General features: G+C 38.6%; 1 protein-coding gene across 22 annotated transcripts in view; it reads left to right on the top strand.

The window, feature by feature from the left end:
- The window catches only part of LOC126777874 (dihydropyrimidinase), a 230,501-nt gene that overhangs the window by 28,949 nt on the left and 180,364 nt on the right, over nucleotides 1-21,188 (top strand). For 7 of the 22 annotated variants that reach the window (XR_007670102.1, XM_050501154.1, XM_050501146.1 and 4 more), the window contains exons 8-10: nucleotides 644-749; nucleotides 3,281-3,429; nucleotides 5,404-5,591. Coding sequence is in view for 21 of the 22 variants with exons in the window: in XM_050501154.1 (XP_050357111.1) it covers nucleotides 644-749; nucleotides 3,281-3,429; nucleotides 5,404-5,591 (443 nt within the window). In the remaining variant the exon portion in view is untranslated. Of the gene's footprint in view, nucleotides 1-643; nucleotides 750-3,280; nucleotides 3,430-5,403; nucleotides 5,592-6,282; nucleotides 6,368-6,540; nucleotides 6,682-7,019; nucleotides 7,143-7,849; nucleotides 10,603-19,404; nucleotides 19,511-19,855; nucleotides 20,005-21,188 lie in introns of those variants that run through there. The other 15 variants (XM_050501152.1, XM_050501151.1, XM_050501144.1 and 12 more) reach the window with 6 other exon arrangements.

Raw genomic sequence — 21,188 nt, 5'->3', positions numbered from 1 at the left:
TTCCATCACGGTCTGTTTGTCCGTCTGTATTATAATTAAAATATTTTATTCACCTTTGTATCTTTACACACTACAAATATTATGACAGCAATTGTATTAATTGAAATAAAATCAATCGAGTAACAATTTTGAGAAATGACATATGTATTAAGTTTAATTATTTGCGGTGCTTACTGGTGGTAGAGCTTTGTGCAAGCTCGTCTGGGTAGGTACCACCCACTCCTCATATATTCTACCGCAAAACAGCAGCACTTGGTATTATTGTGTTCCTCAAACTCATTTAATTGGTTCTTGTGTTGTATATTATGGAGTAAGTTATAAAAACCTCCCTCAAAGAATAAAAGCATTATCATAAAAATAGATACGGTTAATCTGGTGACTGGGTTGAACTTTATGTAAACAAACTCTAAATATGTATTGTTTGAAGGGCGAGTGAGCCAGTGTAATTACAGGCACAGGGGACATAACACCTTAGTTCCCTAGGTTGGGGGCGCATCGCTGATGTAAGCGATGGTTAACATTTCTTACAATGCCAATGTCTATGGGCGTCGGGGACCACTTACCATCAGGTGGCCCATATGCTCGTCCGCCTTCCCATTCTATAAAAAAGGTGCGTTAGTATAATGTACGTGTCGTACCGCAGGCTCCCACTACGGCAACGCGTGCTTCCGCCACGCGGCGGCGCACGTGCTGTCGCCGCCGCTACGCGCGCGGGACACGCCCGCCGCCATCGTCGACGCGCTCGCGCAGTCTGTATACGTGTACCGCCACACAACATGATGCACTACACGCCACACCACGATACACCACTCGCCACACACCACGATACACCACTCGCCACACCACGATACACCACTCGCCACACCACGATACACCACTCGCCACACCACGATACACCACTCGCCACACCACGATACACCACTCGCCACACCACGATACACCACTCGCCACACCACGATACACCACTCGCCACACACCACGATACACCACTCGCCACACCACGATACACCACTCGCCACACCACGATACACCACTCGCCACACCACGATACACCACTCGCCACACACCACGATACACCACTCGCCACACCACGATACACCACTCGCCACACCACGATACACCACACGCCACACCACGATACACCACTCGCCACACCACGATACACCACTCGCCACACCACGATACACCACTCGCCACACCACGATACACCACTCGCCACACCACGATACACCACTCGCCACACCACGATACACCACTCGCCACACACCACGATACACCACTCGCCACACACCACGATACACCACTCGCCACACACCACGATACACCACTCGCCACACACCACGATACACCACTCGCCACACACCACGATACACCACTCGCCACACCACGATACACCACTCGCCACACCACGATACACCACTCGCCACACACCACGATACACCACTCGCCACACCACGATACACCACTCGCCACACCATGATACACCACTCGCCACACCACGATACACCACTCGCCACACCACGATACACTACTCGCCACACACCACGATACACTACTCGCCACACCACGATACACTAAATTCAACCATACCACGTTACACCTCACCACACCAAGCTATAGCCGATATTTGATATCAGTGTAAACAGTACGACAATACACAACACCATATTTCACTACACCACACAAAAATACACTCGCAACATACTCATACTCAATATATCTTCCACAAGACTGGAAACACGCAATAGTAACACCTATATACAAAAAAGGTGATAAAACTCAACCTGAGAATTTCCGACCCATCAGCCTCACTAGTATTATCATAAAGATCATGGAAAAAATTATTAGCAATCAACTGATGCAGTTCTTAAGCCGTGAATGTATTATATCACCTAGGCAGCATGGATTTGTGCAGAAAAGATCAACCATAACCAATCTTCTTTCATGTGTTCACCCATGGACAAAAGACCTTGATAAAAATATACCGGTTGACGTTGTTTACCTGGACTTCGAACGTGCCTTTGACAGAGTTCCCCACAAACGGCTTCTAAAGAAACTGGAACATATTGGTGTGAGGGGTGCGCTACTAAATTGGATAGAAAACTATCTTTCAGATAGAACATTCCAAGTACGGGTTGGTAACTCCTTATCACAACGGAAACAAGTGCTTAGCGGCGTCCCCCAGGGATCAGTACTCTCTGCCTATCTATTTGGCATTTACATAACAGACTTGGTAGAACTTATAAAATCTCAAGCAGCATTCTTTGCTGACGATGGAAAATTCTTTGCTAACCCTCTAATAAGCTCAGGGCAACTACAAGATGACCTTAACAGAATCCAGGAGTGGACCAAGGATTGGATCATTAGTCTCAACACATCCAAATGCAGTGTTCTTCATCTTGGCCGAACTAACCCTAAAATGGTGTACAGTTTGAAGGAGAAGATCATTGAATCTGTTAATGTCCAGAGAGACCTTGGTGTACTTATAACATCTGATTTGAAGTGGGAAAAGCACATAATTACAATAGTTAAGAAAGCAAACTCATTTATTTATGTAATTAGGAGGTCCTTTCAAATGATGACAATTGGAGTATTTCTAAAAATTTATAAAACGTACATAAGACCATTATTGGAATATGCCTTTCAAATTTGGAATCCCTACTACCAAAAAGACATAAATTTACTGGAAAATGTACAAAGAAAAGCTACCAAGATACCACATGTTCTACGCCGTAAATCATACCAAGAGAGACTCCATGCTTTACAATTTACAACCCTTGAAGAAAGACGCCTACGCGGTGACCTAATCGAAACATACAAAATCCTTAACCACCACTATGACTTACCAGATATACAGAATATCTACAACCCTAAAAACAACGATAGAACATATAGAGGGCACCAAACAAAGTTAAACAGAACTCCAACCTGTAAACAAGCTGCACATAACTTCCTAAGTAACAGAGTGGTTTCTAATTGGAACAAGTTACCCGAAGAAATTGTTTTGGCCACTTCAGTTAATGCTTTCAAAAACCGACTTGATACCTGGTTAAAGTCGCAGAAGCTGTCACTTCTGCAAAAATGATTTTTCAACACAATTTACATAGACATATCAGCTTATCAGCTGCTCGTCTATAAATAAATAATAATAATAATAATAATATTACACCACCTACATTATATTACAAAAGTGTATACAGACATAAAACATAACAAAACCATATCGAATTTATAATGTCACGTCGATTATTATAATTATATTTTAATATTTATATTCCAGTGACGATTTGCAAATAATAGCCAGCGACAACTGCACTTTCCACGAGAAGGACAAGGAGCTCGGGAAAGGCAACTTCAGCAAGATACCCAATGGTGTTAATGGTGTTGAAGATCGTATGGCTATACTCTGGCAGAAGGCGGTTAACACAGGTATTATATGTTTCGTCACGGTAGCATGCGCAAGCGATCCCGTGGCGCTCCTCGTTAAGACGGAAAGGCTACCGCTGGTTTTTTAGTGGATGTTCCGATGTTCGGCGCGCACTCGGCGCCTCGGCACAGCGAGCCCCACATACCCCCCACTGTTCCCGTGGGGGAAACGCGTAACGCTTTTTTCTAGCGTCATGCCTTATAAGCTCTGATACAAACATTCACAAATAATAAATCGTAAAAGACGTGCTCGGTTCACTCGAATTCACTTTTATGTAATTTGTTAAAGGTCTCAGAAAACTCCCATTTGGCACAAATACAATCAACAGCTAATCTAAATTTTTTAAGGAGTTTGGTCACATAGTGATCATGTCTCCTGTAGGAGCTTAAAAATACAGAATTATAAGCCATATAATCGAGTTTCTGCGGTTTAATCCTATTATAAGAAGTTTATACAGCATAATTGCTTTTTCGGACTCCGGAAATTCAAGAATGCTGTTCCAGACCCCTGTATTCAGGGGATTAACATCGTTATTATAAAAAAAAATCAGGCGTTCAGCTTCGTTCCGGACACACACAGCCATTAACAATTAACAGTTACGAACAGACATATAGCTGCCATAGAGATAATAGGTATTAATATATTTCAGTATAGAAGCGTTTTGATTGTCAAAAAATCTATCACCGGTTTCTTTCATTATTATTTTAGATGCTTAGTGTCATTTTTGCATGTCGTGGTTACTTCTAAGTATTTCAAATTTTTACCCTTAGATCTATTATAATAATAATAATATCTTGGGACATTATTCTCATACGGCCATCTGATCCCAAACTAAGCAGAGCTTGTACTATGGAAACCAGACAACTGATATACTACATATACTATTTTTCTTTAGTAAATACATACTTATATTGATAATTAAACCTAGACTCAGGACAAACAGACATGGTCATGCACACAAATATCTGTCCTGGGTGGGAATCGAACCTACAACCTTCGGCGTGAAAGGCAAAGACAAGCATCCACCAACCACGCCAACCGGTTCGTCATTTTAAATGCTTAGTGTCATTTTTGCATGTCGTAGTTAGCTATAAATATGGCAACTTTTACCCTTAGACCTGCTAATTTGTTAACTTTTTATTTACTTAATACTACTTAATTTTTATTTAATAATACTTAATTACTTAAACTTACAGCAATCATGTTGTCAAGATGGTAATTCTAAATAAGTAAATAAAAAAATAAAAGACCTCAGAGGATCAGTGAAAGAAACTTAATGGGTAGTCTGGCTTACAATAAAATTAATAACATTATATTTTTACCAGAAATGGACCGAAGACGATCGTAACCGTGTAATGCCTATCAAAGAATGGAATTCCTTACCAGCTCACGTGTTCCCCTCCTCTTACAACCCGGGTTCCTTCAAACGAGCCGTGAAGAGGCATCTTGCGGGCCGGCAAGGCGGGGACGGCTAGTACAGAACATTCTTCCCGACTGTACTGGCCGTCGTCGCGTTTGGACTCTACTACCACTTACCATCAGGTGGAGTAGAGTCATTTGCCATCCCGGGGCATATAAAAAAAAAAATGCACTCTCTAGAGTTTGGACTATTCAAATAAATGAAACTCCTCGGGTACTATTGCGGGGAAATATCGAAATATAATTAATAATTCTATGAAACAGTTCAGAAAATCGAATGTGCTAGATAGATGTTATTTTCGCTATTGATACCACCCACTCATCAGATATTCTGCCACTGAGCAGCTATACTTAGTATTTTTGCGTTCCGGTTTGAAGCGTGAGTAAGCCAGTATAACAGGCAAAATAGGCAAAACATCTCAGCTCCCAAGATCGGGGGCACATCGGCAATGTAAGGAATGTTTATTATTTCTTACGTCGCCAAGTCCATGCGCGGTGCGGTGAGCCACTGCTCGTCCGCCTATAACAGAAGGTCGACTCACCGCGTGTACGCGCAGGCGCCATGGACCCGTGCCGCTTCGTGTCGGTGAGCAGCGCGGCGGCGGCGCGCGTGTTCCACCTGTGGCCGCGCAAGGGCCGCGTGGCCGCGGGCGCCGACGCCGACCTGGCGCTGTGGGACCCGCGCCGCGAGCGCACCGTCTCCGCGCACACGCACCACCACGCCGTCGACTTTAACATATTCGAGGTACTGCCCGCCCCCCTATTGCAAATGCTCATTAATGTACGCATATTTGTAACGTACGAACCATTCGATTAGTAGATTTGATCAAAGTACCAGCATGTTAATGTCCCACTGCTGGCCTGAGGCCTCCTCTCCCTTTTGAGGAGAAGGTTTGGAGCTTATTCCACTACGCTGCTCCAATGCGGGTTGGAGTAAGCCCCAAGCCTCCAAATTTGATCACAACTGTAATACCCCTTATACAATCCAATCGAAAAAGGAGTAGAGATGAGCCCTAGAATTACATATTCCATGGGATTTGCTCCTAGCTAATAGTTCTTGATTAAAACACTTTTATTTATAATCCAAACACTATTTCACTTCACTATCACCACCTTAATTTTACTTCCAAAGTTTCGATAGCAATTTCGCCGACATTTAAAACTATTTTATCACTAATCCTTGAGAAATAAGATAGATTATAATTTAAGATCTCGACCAAAAAACATCAGGTTAATTGAAATGTCGAAAGTTATTTATTTATCTGTACTCCTATTGTTGTTGGAAAAAGCTATCAAATCTATGGCGATAAACGTAGCATGGCATCCCGAAACAGTCATGTTATATATAATATTGTTATTACAATAACATTACTTTTGTGTTATGATATTGAATATTCCTGACATACTGTCATAACAGTAAAAATCTATCTTTTCAGGGTCAGCACGTAATTGGTAGTCCCCAATACGTTATCGTCAATGGTCGCGTTTGTCTCGATGACGGCGAACTACGAGTCGTCGAAGGTAACAAAATATTCATTACTAGTTTTCGCCCTCGAGTTTGAGGACAGGAGTTAGGTATAAGAAATAGCCCCTGGGGCTCAAACTTGCTTCATGTCATTTTATCACTTGTAAACGATAAAGTTGATTCGGAAAATAGTTTGAAATAAAATGTAGGGTATGTTTCGTTATCTCAGGATTCGGAAAGTTCCTGAACACTCCGCCGGACTCTCCGACGGTGTACGGCGCGCGTAACGAGCAGCAGGCGAGCGACGTGTCGGACGGGGGCCGGGAATCCCCGAGGGCCTCGCCCGCCTACACCAACGGGACCCCCACCGGTGAGCTCACCCATCACTTAAACAAGCGTTGATTAAACCTGATCCGTTTGATTTTTAGATTTACAATGAACCATATTTAAACCATAATTTGGTTTTATATTTGATATGTTGTATGAACAGTCATACAGACTATTATATTCGATTATCTTACTAGTTTATCTTCATTTTATGACACGTATTGACCTTGTTATAACCAAAATATATCCAGCGATAACATTTATATAAAAGATTCAATTAAACACTAATTTAAAATTTAATTTCTCTTTTATTCCTTTTCAGCTAAACTTTAATAATTCCGTAGTTGAAATATTTACTATTTACTCTTTCATACTTTATAGAACTGAGCATATCCAACAAGCAAATGGAGGGTCTGTCGGTGTCCGGCTGCAGCACTCCCACCGGACGAAAGATGCGAGAGCCTGGACAGCGAGACTTGCAAAACTCCACCTTCTCTATCAGCAGTGAGTAACTCTTATATTTTAGAACAGTAGATTAATCTTGCATTTTTAATGATGAAGAATTGTGATGAGCAAGACAACAAATACTTAACTGTTAATACTTAATGATTTGATGTCTGGAATCGGTTATAAAAAGTTCTACGATCGAACTTAAAATATTTTAAACTTCCTTCTAATACTTTTCTTTCAAAATTATTTTTCAATTACATCAAAAAAGAAAACTTGTTCCTTCGAGCCGGATGCGAAGAAGATATTTTTTTAAGATAATAGACAATATCTTATATATCATTACTACTCTGTGCTGATATTGTCAAAGTATCATAAGTAGTATTTTCTAAATTTTTTATATTTAACACATAATGCTTTGCTATCATATTAATGCTCACCTTGACACATAGACACGTGCACTGTAAGAAGTATATTACACCGTATTGTGCCTGTAAAAACACCGTTGTAAAGCTGGACATAATGATACAAATTACTGTTTGTCGAGAATAATTGATGAGTGTGTAGTTCTGGCGCAGAAAAAGATAGCTTTATTGTTTTATAATCTGTTATGAGAAAGAAGATTAGAGATTAATACAAAGTGTTCTGTAATTGTTATAAAAGAAAACAATTTTTATTTTGCTTAAGCAAATAAAGCTAAGTTTGTTTTTATTAAAGATCTACTCTCTGTAATAAATAACTCTATATTAATTTCAATTTCACAGAGGAACTTGAAGGTTTGGACACGAAAACATCAGTGCGTGTCCGAAACCCTCCGGGCGGGAAATCATCCGGCCTCTGGTAAACAGATAGAAACCGGTTACATCCGGAACTGAAGATTGCTTTGCAGCGGCGCTAGTTATGCTTGTTTGTGGAAAAATAAAATAATAAAAATTAAGGTAATTGTAATGTAACCGTTATAATTACATTTGACTGTATTCGTTAATGACTATATTTTATATAGAAGCATACATATGGTATGAATCTACCATACCTATATATCGAACCAGTTTGTAAACATATTTATGATAAACAGGATAATTGTGAATAATTTCACTTTTCTACAATACAAACCGTTTTACTCATAAACATTTTTTAAACAACATAGTACTAACATACTGAAAATGACGAAATTGCCCCTAAAAGCTTTGAAAAAGTGTATTTTGAATTAAATTATATAATATAATAAATAAAATTGACCGTTTTTAATAACACAATCTTATGATATTGTTTAATAAACTTTATGAATAAAGGAGTTTATAAGAAAAGTAATATTTATTTGACATATATATGAAAACCAACGCATATGGTTTTTACTAGTAAGTAATTTTGTTCCGTTATTGTTATTGGACTTTATTTTTATTTTTTCACAAATAAAGCGCATTTGTGTTTGAGCTTGGAGCGTTCAGGAACCAATCTACGTTATCTTATATATGCTATAATCACATAATTTAACATAAGATCGGTTTATTTATATCGAAGTATATATTATTTTGCTTTTTAAATACAATTTTTAAGTTGTTTATAAGATTTCATACAAAAATCTTTCATAACAATATTTTTGATTTTATTGATTTCTTTGATAAGACACAAAAAATATCTAAAAATGACAATTGATAATACAATTTGCATATATAAAATGTGTGGGTTTTTTTAAAGTAAAATATGCAGTGAAGAAAAATTTCATAATAAATGTGGGTTCTATCACAAATATATTATATCCAAAAGAAACTTCATACGAGTTAGTACAAATACTTGTATGGACTGACAAAACAAAATGTGCTATACTTAGAGAGCTTGTATAGTGCATTTTACTCACAACGGTTATAAATGTGTAAACAACTGATAAAAATGAACCATTTTTCCCCAAATACGGGTAAATGATTTCACCTTATGTTATACTGAGTTCTATTTTTTATATAACTCATATACTTTTATGACTTTTCGCCCGCACTGAAACTTAAGTGATCTTTGTCCAACAGTGGGATATGGGCTATTATTACTACATATATAATTTAGATTTATTATTAATTTTACATCAAAGCATTTCGATTGGACGAAATATGTCTAACTCAATAATTGAATGGCATTTCTTTTTTATGTACTTTATGAGAAATTATGTAACTATATCGTCGTATATTAGAAATGCTTACTCTATGCATGTAGTTCTAGAAAATATAACTCGCGTTTATTTATTCAGTTCTCTAATCTATAGACTGATTCCGTAGACAAAATTAGATTTAGACGAACATTTTTACACCATGGTAAAAAAATATTTTTATGTTATTAGCGTTTTAAGATGTTTAACAATATTTTGTATTGGAATTATAATTGACCAAATAGTGAATGTGGAGTTTTATAAAGTTTAAATAAATTATGAATAAAAAATGTGACAAAACTGATCCGGTTTCACTAAGAACTTTTTGGAGAGTTATTTTTTAATAACCAGAAAGCCAACGAGCAATTTATTTTGTGTAATGGCTGACCGTGTAATACAAAGGTAAAACGAGTAAATTATTGAAGCCTCAATAGTCCGACGTATATGGGCCACTTAGAGTTTCTAAGCTTTTCTTGAAAACAGGAATTGCCAATATTAAAAAAGAATAAATTTTCTTCTGCACACGAAAATCTACTTAGTAATAAGGCCAAATTAAATGAATATTATCATAAAATATATAGCAATTAAACATTGTTAATACCATTGAATATAATAAGTCTGTAAATGCCAATGTACTTGTGACGTTAACGGTAACAATGGAATGCTATCAGGAAGGCATTTATTTATAATATAGTGTCAAAAATTTATTTAAACTTTATAATTCTAGCCGAGTAGAAAAAAAAAACAATTTTGTAATTTTCTAGCCAAAACATATTCTGAAATTAAAATTTTATACTCATGTAGTGTCAAACTGTATTGGTCTAATATTTTACAGTTAGTTAAGATTATTAATGAAAAATAATATAGTTGGTAGCTTCAGATGTGATTGTGTTCTTCGTTTGAATGATATATTATATGCTATTATATGTTATGTTATTTTTGTATCAGATGTCACAATTATTTTTAACATTACAGTTAAATCTTTTCTGTAGAAACCTATTGTACTTATTATAATGTTATTATAAAACCTATTCGTGTGTTCCAGTTGAAAATGTTATTTGACGCTATTAATAAGTATAAATTAATTATTTTAAGATTCTTAGAATTATTAGCACTTAACATTATTTCTCTACTCTCTAACGACATACTTTGTACAAGTAACGCCATCTATTATCATCAATTGTAATTGATATTTTTAAAATACTTCCTACGAACTTTGTGTAACCAAAGATCTTATATCTTGTATTAGACTCTACACTATTACCTTTGAATCGTTATTTATCTTTGTAATCGGCATCATATTTTATAGTGTTTTATAATTTTTGTACGTCTGTCCTTTACATTCTGCATTGTCACGAATAAACAATGTAATCTCACAAATACTTGTTTTATTTATACCTTTATTTAAAAATAAAACGAATAACATACAATACCATTATTCAACTATTTGTCTTTGTTTTTAGATCAGATCAAAATAAATATTTTTTATAAATAAATAATACTACACCTGTCTTAATGAAAATAAAGTAATTTACTTATAAAATCTGTTTTATATATATATACCGTAGTGCCGCATTAGTAGTATATTAAAATACTTAATACGACAGTAATTCAATATAAATTCAATAAAACAAACAATTGACGGTTGATATTGTATCAGTGATTTAACGAAGTGTTTGTGTTAAAACCGTAAGCGTATGAAATACGCCACCGATTCGGAATGTATTTCACTGGTGGTAGAGCCTTGTGCAAGCTCGTCTGGGTAGGTACCACCCACTCCTCAGATATTCTGCCGCAAAATAACATCTTAGTTCCCAAGGTTGGTGGCGCATTGGCGATGTAAGCGATGGTTAACATTTCTTACGATGCCAATGTCTATGGGCGTTGATGACCACTTACTATCAGGTGGCCCATATGCTCGACCGCCTTCCTATTCTATAAAAAATAAAAATGTAGAGTTTCTTGCCAAGTAAGCCGGCAAGAAACTTAGTAGCTACTGATTTTCGTCAATCAACAATATTGTTACAATGATATAAAATAAATCTTTGAAAAACCACTTATACTTTTTATCATCTGTGAAATTTACTAATATTTATTTGAAAATACCTTTTTTAATTAAATTTTTAATAAATTGAACCTTTTTATAGAAAATATAAGTGAAAAAATTCTCACTATAAATTGCTTATAAAACAAACATAAAAAAAGATTTCTGTCTGAATATTTATATAGTTTGCCGTTTTAACATTTCAGCAAGTTACGCATTTAGTTCGTTCCCGCAGCTCATAGATGGCGTTGGGTGTATTTTAAATCGCGCTATCGTTTGGTTGTTTCGGTTTAGTAGGGTGCCTGAGAGCTGTTATTTTAGTATTGACGTCTTGTCGTTATGAAACAAGATTTATCTTGAAAGGGTGTTGACTGGCTAATAGTCTGGTCAAGACCCATATTTAAAATACTTTATCGAATAAATCTTTTAATTGGTACAAAATGCGATTTGCGAATATAATGAAGTTAAGATAATATTTAATTAAATGACCCATCGTAATTACGTAAATATTTATTTTTGAACTAACAGCGAAAACTAAGTGACTGTCACGGGTAAAAAAAGTCGCTATTGCCTAATAATATTAAATAATTTTGTTTTTTATGAATATTTATTTTGACCGTAGCGATATATATCGCAGTCACAAGTATGGAAGAATTCTTGTCACTGTGACAGACTTTTTTATCTAGTATTTTTGTCTGTGATAAAACTCAACTCTTCTAACTCTACTACGCGGTTTCTCGTGGTCGTAACTTTTATGAATTGAACATACATGAATAATGATTATACGAGTCTGATTTTTATAGTTTATACCGGTTAAGTTGATAATTGTTTTTTTTTAAATGCTTGTATCAACTTGTTAAAATTAAAACATTATTTATTCAATGAGGATCTTAGAAGCACTATTGTTCCGTTATCTTTACTTTTTGTTTATCTATTCTATTATTTTAATTAAGTTAATTGTTTATGTTTTTATTTCCATAGAAGCCTTAGTGTAGGCGATGTTATATAGACTATAAGTATATTTAAATTACTAGCTATTCGGTACTCACTGGTAGTTCCTAGGCAAACGCGGTCTACTATAAAATCTTAAATAAAATGTCTCATTATTTTGAACATATTATACTTATCTATTCCAATCGGAGTAGGAATAAGCTATTATTTCAATACTTTAAGGGGAATCGAGTGAAAAACAAATCAATTCGTTCTGTATGAAATCACTTTTCACTCAATTAAAATGCATACCGTTTTAGTGACCGCTTTTCGAGTTTTCGAGTGTAATTCAAGTAATACTTTTATATGTATGTTTTAACATGCATTTCCCCTAAACTAAGTAATTACTATTTAAATTAGTGAAAGTATATTCATAAATTACATAGTTGGTTTTATTGTTGACCGTTAAAAACGTCCGCTTTTAAATTTTAGTTGTAACAGTAAAGCAGTTAAACTTTCGTAAATATGTAGAATGTGGTCATGAAACTACGTGAGGCGTTCTAGAATATTCCGTTTATTTTAAGTTTGGAATGTCATAATATATTATGGACTAGCTATGAGTGAAACATATAAAACAAACACAAAATAAATATCAAAGATTCAGGCTTCAATTTCTCTAAATATTAATATAAAAATGATTAATCTATTATCGAGAACACTGAGCGAGTCAATTATTACATGGTTTAAAGATTACATAAATTAAAATTCCAATATTTCCAGAGCAGTGAATAGATAATGCTTAAAATGCCTATGGCTCACTGACCACTTATCGCTACCTCCTTACTTACCATCTTAAAATCTTCCTTCAGGTGTGCTGTGACTACGCTCTCCACGTCGGTGTCACCTGGTGGTCGCCATCTGTGAAGAAAGAAATGCAGCAGCTGGTTGCGGAGCATGGCATCAACTCGTTCAAGATGTTTATGTCTTACAAGGATGCCTGGATGCTGAATGATTACGAGCTCTGCCAGTTCATGGAGACATGTGTCGAATTGAAGGCGTTGCCTCTAGTGAGTACAAATTAAGATGTTATGTTTGATAGTACAGTACAGTACAGTAACACCTTTTTAATCTCCCACTGCTGGGCTAAGGCCTCCTGTCCCTTTTGTGGAGAAGGTTTGGAGCTTATTCCACCACGCTGCTCCAATACGAGTTGGTAGAATACACATGTGCAGAATTTCAATGAAATTAAACACATGCAGGTTTCCTCACGATGTTTTCTTTCATCGTCAAGCACGAGATGAATTATAAACACAAATTAAGCACATGAACATTCAGTGGTGCTTGCCCGGGCTTGAACCCATGATCATCGGTTAAGATTCACGCGTTCTAACCACTAGGCCATCTCGGCTTTCTTGTTTCGTGTGATAACTATAGCCAAATTGTATTTGAGTTGAGAATTAACTAAAATATATTTATTCATAAATCATCATCATCATCACCAGCCGAAAGACGTCCACTGCTGGACAAAGGCCTCCCCCAAGGATTTTCACGTTGGCCGATCTTGCGCTGTCCGCATCCAACGGCTTCCCGCGACTCGTTCTAAGTCGTCGGTCCACCTTGTAGGGGGCCTGCCCACGCTGCGTCTTCCGGTTCGTGGTCGCCACTCGAGAACCTTTCTGCCCCAGCGGCCGTCGGTTCTGCGAGCAATGTGCCCCGCCCACTGCCACTTCAATTTAGCAATTCTTCGGGCTATGTCGGTTACTTTGGTTCGCCTGCGGATTTCATCATTTCTGATTCGATCTCGCAGAGAAACTCCGAGCATAGCCCTCTCCATTGCCCTTTGAGTGACCTTGAGCCTTCTTATGAGGCCCATTGTGAGCGACCACGTCTCTGATCCATAAGTCATGACTGGCAACACACACTGGTCGAAGACTTTCGACTTGAGACACTGCGGTATTTGGGATGAGAAGATATCGTGTAGCTTCCCGAACGCTGCCCAGCCGAGTTGAATTCGACGATTGACCTCTTTCTCGAAGTTGGACCTACCTAGTTGGATGGTCTGACCTAGGTAGACATAGTTGTCTACAACTTCGAGTGCAGAATTTCCAACCTTGACTTGAGTGGGTGCAACATGGATGTTCGACATGATTTTCGTCTTGTCCATGTTCATTTTAGACCTACTTGTTGGGAAACCCTGCTGAGGTCATTGAGCATAGTGCCGAGGTCTTCCAAGGTCTCAGCCATAATTACAATGTCATCGGCAAATCGAAGATGAGTGATGTATTCGCCGTTGATATTGATGCCAAGTCCGTTCCAGTCCAGAAGCTTTAAAACATCTTCCAATGCAGCGGTAAACAGTTTCGGAGATATCACGTCTCCCTGTCTTACACCTCTCTGTAGTTGGATAGGTTTTTAGTTCTGATCCTGGAGTCGGATCGACATGGTGGCGTTCTCGTACAAGCACTTTAACACCCTGATATACCGATAATCAATTTGGCACCTTTGAAGAGAATTCAGCACGGCTCAGGTTTCGATCGAATCAAAGGCTTTCTCATAGTCCACAAACGCTAAGCAAAGTGGCTGGTTATACTCCTCAGTCTTCTGTATAACTTGCCGCAGCGTATGTATGTGGTCTATGGTGCTAAAGCCTTTCCGGAATCCGGCTTGTTCGGGTGGCTGGAAGTCGTCAAGCCTTCGCTCGAGACGATTCGTAATGACTCTCGAAAACAACTTGTAAACATGACTCAGCAGTGAGATGGGCCTGTAATTCTTCAGAAGGGTTTTATCACCCTTCTTAAAGAAAAGTACCACCACACTTCCGTGCCATGCTTTTGGCGTTTGACCTTTGGCAATGACGGAGTTAAAAAGCCTCTGAAGAGCCCTGAGGATCGGTGTACCACCCGCCTTCAGAAGCTCGGCTGTAATACCATCATCACCAGGTGCCTTGTTGTTTTTGAGTTGTCCGAGAGCCATTCTAATCTCGAAAAGACTGACGTCCTGAAAATCTTCAGTGTAGTGTCGGGTTAGTCTTGCTCTGGGATCTGCAGCATGACTACTGACAGGTGATTGAGCTGTCGTGTACAGCTGACCGTAGAACTTCTCAACCTCTTCCAACAGCTCAGATCTTGACATGACTATTCTGCCATCCTCAGTTTCAGCCTTGTCAGTTGACTCTGACCAACAGACAGATCTCTGGCGAACACTTTAGAGCCTTTGTTCCGCTAAATGGCCTCTTTAATGCGCATTGTATTAAATTGGCGAGTGTCGCGAGTTAGAGACTTTGAAATCTGTCTGTTGATCAGCCGATAGCCGGCAGCATCAGCTGGGGACGTCAGAATCATTTTCCGTCTTTCCTCCATAAGCCGTAGGGTAGAGGCAGAGATCTTTTTGGTTCCTTTTGTACGGCTGGTCTTGAAGGTCTTAGACCCAGCCGTACGGACAGTTTCCACAAGCCTGTCGTTGTCCACTTCCTCGCAGTCTGCTAGGCAATCGAATCGGTTTCGGAGTTCGAGCTGAAAGGCTTCGGGATTTCGGATTTCGAGAAGTGATGGTCGGAGCGTAGACTTCATCAGTCGGGACCTCTGGAGTTTAACATTGATATTTAACGAGCCTCTTATGAGTCTGTGATCGCTCCCAGTTTTGACTGCATTGATCACGGAGACGTCATTAAATATTTGTCTTCTCGTCGACAAGATGAAGTCTATCTCATTCTTGGTTTTCCCATCAGGGCTCACCCAGGTCCATTTACGCTGACCTGGCTTCTTGAAAAAGGAGTTCATCATAAAGAGTCCCTCCTTCTCCATAAAGTCGGCCAACATCTGGCCCCGAGGGTTGCGGTCTCCAATTCCATGAGGTCCCACCTTTAACTCATCACCGTATCGTTTGTCCAGCTTCGCGTTAAAGTCCCCCATTACAACAGTGAAATGAGTCTTGTTGGTATGTATGGCTTTAGATAAATCCTCATACATGACCTCAACCTCATCGTCGGAGTGTGTCGAAGTCGGCGCGTATACCTGTATGACCTTCAAAGAATACCGCTTGGTGATTCTGAGTATAAAGTACGCCACCCTAGCCGACACGCTCTCGATTTTCACAACGTTGTTAACGAGGTACTTGTGGACTATGAACCCGACACCACCCTGAGACAGTTGATCGCCCTCTCGGAAATAGAGAAGGTTACCGGATTTCAGGATCATCGTATCCTCCCCCTGTCTTCGGACTTCGGATAATCCGACGATATCCCAGTGTAACCTGCTCAATTCTTCCTCCAGTTCGATGATCTTCTCGTCGGTCCGCAGTGTACGCGTGTTATATGTTGCCAGGGCCAGAGGTCGTCGGTGTTGGTAACACGAAATCTGCCGGGGATTCTTAGCACCCCCTGTCCCGCCGTTACCACAGCTGTTACCAAGGCTAGGAATAGCAGGGCTGCCGGGGACTAGGGGCCGTGGTTTAGTTGCGCGAATCATGAGGGGATATGCCATAATCGCCACGCTTGGCAGACGGGTTGGCGATCGCAGTAAGTTAGTCATAGTACTCAGAGAGACGCTGCTGTCCGTTCTCTGGTGTATATTCCCTCGGGTCGACTTCTACGCCCCCCACGGGATGAGATGGGGTATTCATAAAGTTGCTCAAAAATCTTCTCGTCTAAAATTATTGGTTACTTTTTAAGGAATCTTCTTAAATATATATATATATATATATATATATATATATATATATATATATATATATTTATGTATATATATATATATATATATTTATGTATATATATATATATATTTAGAAACAACAATATATATATATTGTTTTGAATAATCAGATTTGTATGGTCTGTTTCAACCACAAGAGTAGTAAAAAAAACAACTTTGACATTAAATTTACGCGATATTTGGTCGAGAATAATCTTTGACATTCATCATTCATTCGTTAATTCGATGTTGATATCGAAACTATAGAAGTTTAAAATGGATATAAGTGGTTCAATGGTGGATTGAAGTAATTAATTTAAATATATTGATCAAGAGCAAATTGCATGAAATTCGTAAATCCAATGTTTGTTTATCTTGAGCAGATCTCAGATTGGAACAGGCTGTATAGTTCACGGTAGCATGCGAAAGCGATCCCGTGGCGCTCCTTGTTAAGACGGAAAGGGTACCGCTGGTTTTTTAGTAGGTATTCTGATGTTAGGGGCGCACTCGGCGCTTTAGACACCGGCAAGCCCCACATCCTCCCCCCCACCACTGTACCCGTGGGGGAAACGTGTACCATGTTTTTTCTGTGCTAAAAAAAAGGCTACAGTTAAGTTAACATAACACGAGTATAATGCCCATATATTCGCATGAAAATCTTTCATAGGGCATTTTATTAACGTGATTTTATAAACTTAGAATGCATTATTAAATCATAAAGTCATTTAACTTTTATCATAATATCATCATTACATTGCGTTTAAAACAATCTGTATAAAAATCGACGTCATAATTGCAGATTCACGCTGAAAACGGCAGTATAATAGCTCGCAATACTGAGAAGCTGCTGGCTGCGGGAGTGACCGGCCCCGAGGGTCATGCGTTCTCCAGGGATGAGGAAGTTGAGGCTGAGGCTGTCAACAGAGCTTGTGTCATCGCTAACCAGGTAAAACTATTAATATATACATACAAATACCAATCAGGGTTCGAACAGAAACCTGTGTACCTGCTATAACACGCACTTGTGCTCTCTTCCTATTCCTGTCGAGTCTGCCATCCCATCAGATTATGAGAGTAAAGAAATAAAGAGTGAGTCTGTGTTTATCATATACATACTTGTACGCATTATAATATTTCCTGCGCAGTAGGCCATACTATTTTGAGTCAGTACATTATATTTGTTGTATAAAACGGTAACAGCCCGCTAATGTCCCACTGCTGGGCTAAGGCCTCCTCTCCCTTTTTTTATTTCACCACGCTGCTCCAATGCGGGTTGGTAGAATACACATGTGGCATTATTTCAATGAAATTAGACACATGCAGGTTTGTTCACGATGTTTTACTTCACCATCAGTGGTGAAGGAATTTTGTTATAGATTAAGGCAAAAATTGATGTTTACTAAAAATATTAGAAACAAATTTTATTTGGAGGTATATCATTCAAAAGACAACACAATAAAATATTACAGTCAGCAAAACAACGTATGTCTCAAAATCTAAATTTTCTGTATTTTTCAGATGAACTCTCCGCTCTACATAGTACATATGATGTCAAAGAGCGCTGTCCAAGCTCTCCGTCTCGCTAGGACTCGGCAGAAGCAGCCGTTGATCGGTGAAACCCTGGCCGCTAGCATTGGTAGTGATGGTATGTACACCACAAAGTTATTATCAAAAAATCTTAAGGAGTAAAAGGGTCCTTAGCTTTTAAAATAACTTTTTTTTTGTTTTAAATCGTATGTAGATATTTTTTATCTGTTATAATAGCTTAGACACATTAGCGGTCTTACTTATATAGCGGATATTTAGTCCCAGTGATTTGTCTCTTTTTCTCATCATTGATTTGACATTTGAAAGAATAAAACAGCATCGTTTAACTAATCACACCCCTAAACAATATTAATTTATAGCTAAATCCGTAATTGTATTCAATCATTTTGTTATATAATTGTTTAGGTTTCTTTATCATATAAACAAGAACACGGTAATAAAAAAAATACCGAAAGAATCATTTTTCCATTCATCATTCGACTCATTGTTTTGATTCATTTCAAATATAAATGTTATCATTAAATTATAAAACTTAATTTTATACTTGGTATTTGGCTGATTGTCGAATGTCGAAACTAATTGAACTATTTTCGTTAACTCATTTAATTGGTAGTTTGGTTCTTTTGTTGTATATTATGGAGTAAGTTACGAAAACCCCCTCAAAGAATGAAAGCATTGTCATAAAAATAGATACGGTTAATCTGGTGACTGGGTTGAACTTTATGTAAACAAACTCTACATATGTATTGTTTGAAGGGCGAGTGAGCCAGTGTAATTACAGGCACAGGGGACATAACACCTTAGTTCCCTAGGTTGGGGGCGCATCGGTGATGTTAGCGATGGTTAACATTTCTTACAATGCCAATGTCTATGGGCGTCGGGGACCACTTACCATCAGGTGGCCCATATGCTCGTCCGCCTTCCCATTCTATAAAAAAGGTGCGTTAGTATAATGTACGTGTCGTACCGCAGGCTCCCACTACGGCAACGCGTGCTTCCGCCACGCGGCGGCGCACGTGCTGTCGCCGCCGCTGCGCGCGCGGGACACGCCCACCGCCATCGTCGACGCGCTCGCGCAGTCTGTATACGTGTACCGCAATACACCACGATACACTACTCGCCACACACCACGATACACTACTCGCCACACACCACGATACACTAAATTCAACCATACCACGTTACACCTCACCACACCAAGCTATAGCCGATATTTGATATCAGTGTAAACAGTACGACAATACACAACACCATATTTTACTACACCACACAAAAATACACTCGCAACATACTCATACTCAATATATTACACCACCTACATTATATTACAAAAGTGTATACAGACATAAAACATAACAAAACCATATCGAATTTATAATGTCACGTCGATTATTATAATTATATTTTAATATTTATATTCCAGTGACGATTTGCAAATAATAGCCAGCGACAACTGCACTTTCCACGAGAAGGACAAGGAGCTCGGGAAAGGCAACTTCATCAAGATACCCAATGGTGTTAATGGTGTTGAAGATCGTATGGCTATACTCTGGCAGAAGGCGGTTAACACAGGTATTATATGTTTCGTCACGGTAGCATGCGCAAGCGATCCCGTGGCGCTCCTCGTTAAGACGGAAAGGCTACCGCTGCTTTTTTAGTGGATGTTCCGATGTTCGGGGCGCACTCGGCGCCTAGGACACCAGCGAGCCCCACATAAACCCCACTGTTCCCGTGGGGGAAACGCGTAACGCATTTTTCTAGCGTCATACCTTATAAGCTCTGATACAAACATTCACAAAAAATAAATCGTAAAAGACGTGCTCGGTTCACTCGAATTCACTTTTATGTAATTTGTTAAAGGTCTCAGAAAACTCCCATTTGGCACAAATACAATCAACAGTTAATCTAAATTTTTAAGGAGTTTGGGCACATAGTGATCATGGCTCCTGTAGGAGCTTAAAAATACAGAATTATAATCGAGTTTATGCGGTTTAATCCTATTATAAGAAGTTTATACAGCATTCTTGCTTTTTCGGACTCCGGAAATTCAAGAATGCTGTTCCAGACCCCTGTTTTCAGGGGATTAACATCGTTATTATAAAAAAATTCAGGCGTTCAGCTTCGTTCCGGACACACACAGCCATTAACAATTAACAGTTACGAACAGACATATAGCTGCCATAGAGATAATATGTATTAATATATTTCAATATAGAAGCGTTTTGATTGTCAAAAATCTGTCACTGGTTTCTTTCATTATTATTTTAGATGCTTAGTGTCATTTTTGCATGTCGTGGTTACTTCTAAGTATTTCAACTTTTACCCTTAGATCTATTATAATAATAATAATATCTATCAGAAATCCGAAGACAGGGCGAGGACACGATGACACTAGATGCCGGTCACTTACTCTACTTCCGAGAAGGACACCAAGCATCCCAAGGTGGCGTCGGCTTTTTGATCCACAAGTCACTCAGATGCAATGTCGTGGAGGTTGGCAGTGTGTCGGTGAGGGTGGCATACCTTGTCTTAAAGATAACCGAGAGGTATGCCTTGAAGGTTATACAAGTGTATGCCCCAACGTCTACATACACTGACGAAGAGGTCGAAGCCATGTACGAAGACATAGTGAAAGCTATGTCTCGTACCAATACCTTCTACACAATTGTTATGGGTGACTTCAATGCCAAAGTGGGAGTACAAGAAGATGGTGAATCGAGGGTAGGAAAATTCGGCTATGGGCGCAGAAATCATCG

The sequence above is a fragment of the Nymphalis io genome, chromosome 24, assembly GCF_905147045.1.
Source record: "Nymphalis io chromosome 24, ilAglIoxx1.1, whole genome shotgun sequence".
Classification (NCBI taxonomy): Eukaryota; Metazoa; Arthropoda; class Insecta; order Lepidoptera; family Nymphalidae; genus Nymphalis; species Nymphalis io.
This window is presented reverse-complemented; position numbering and strand designations above follow the sequence as displayed.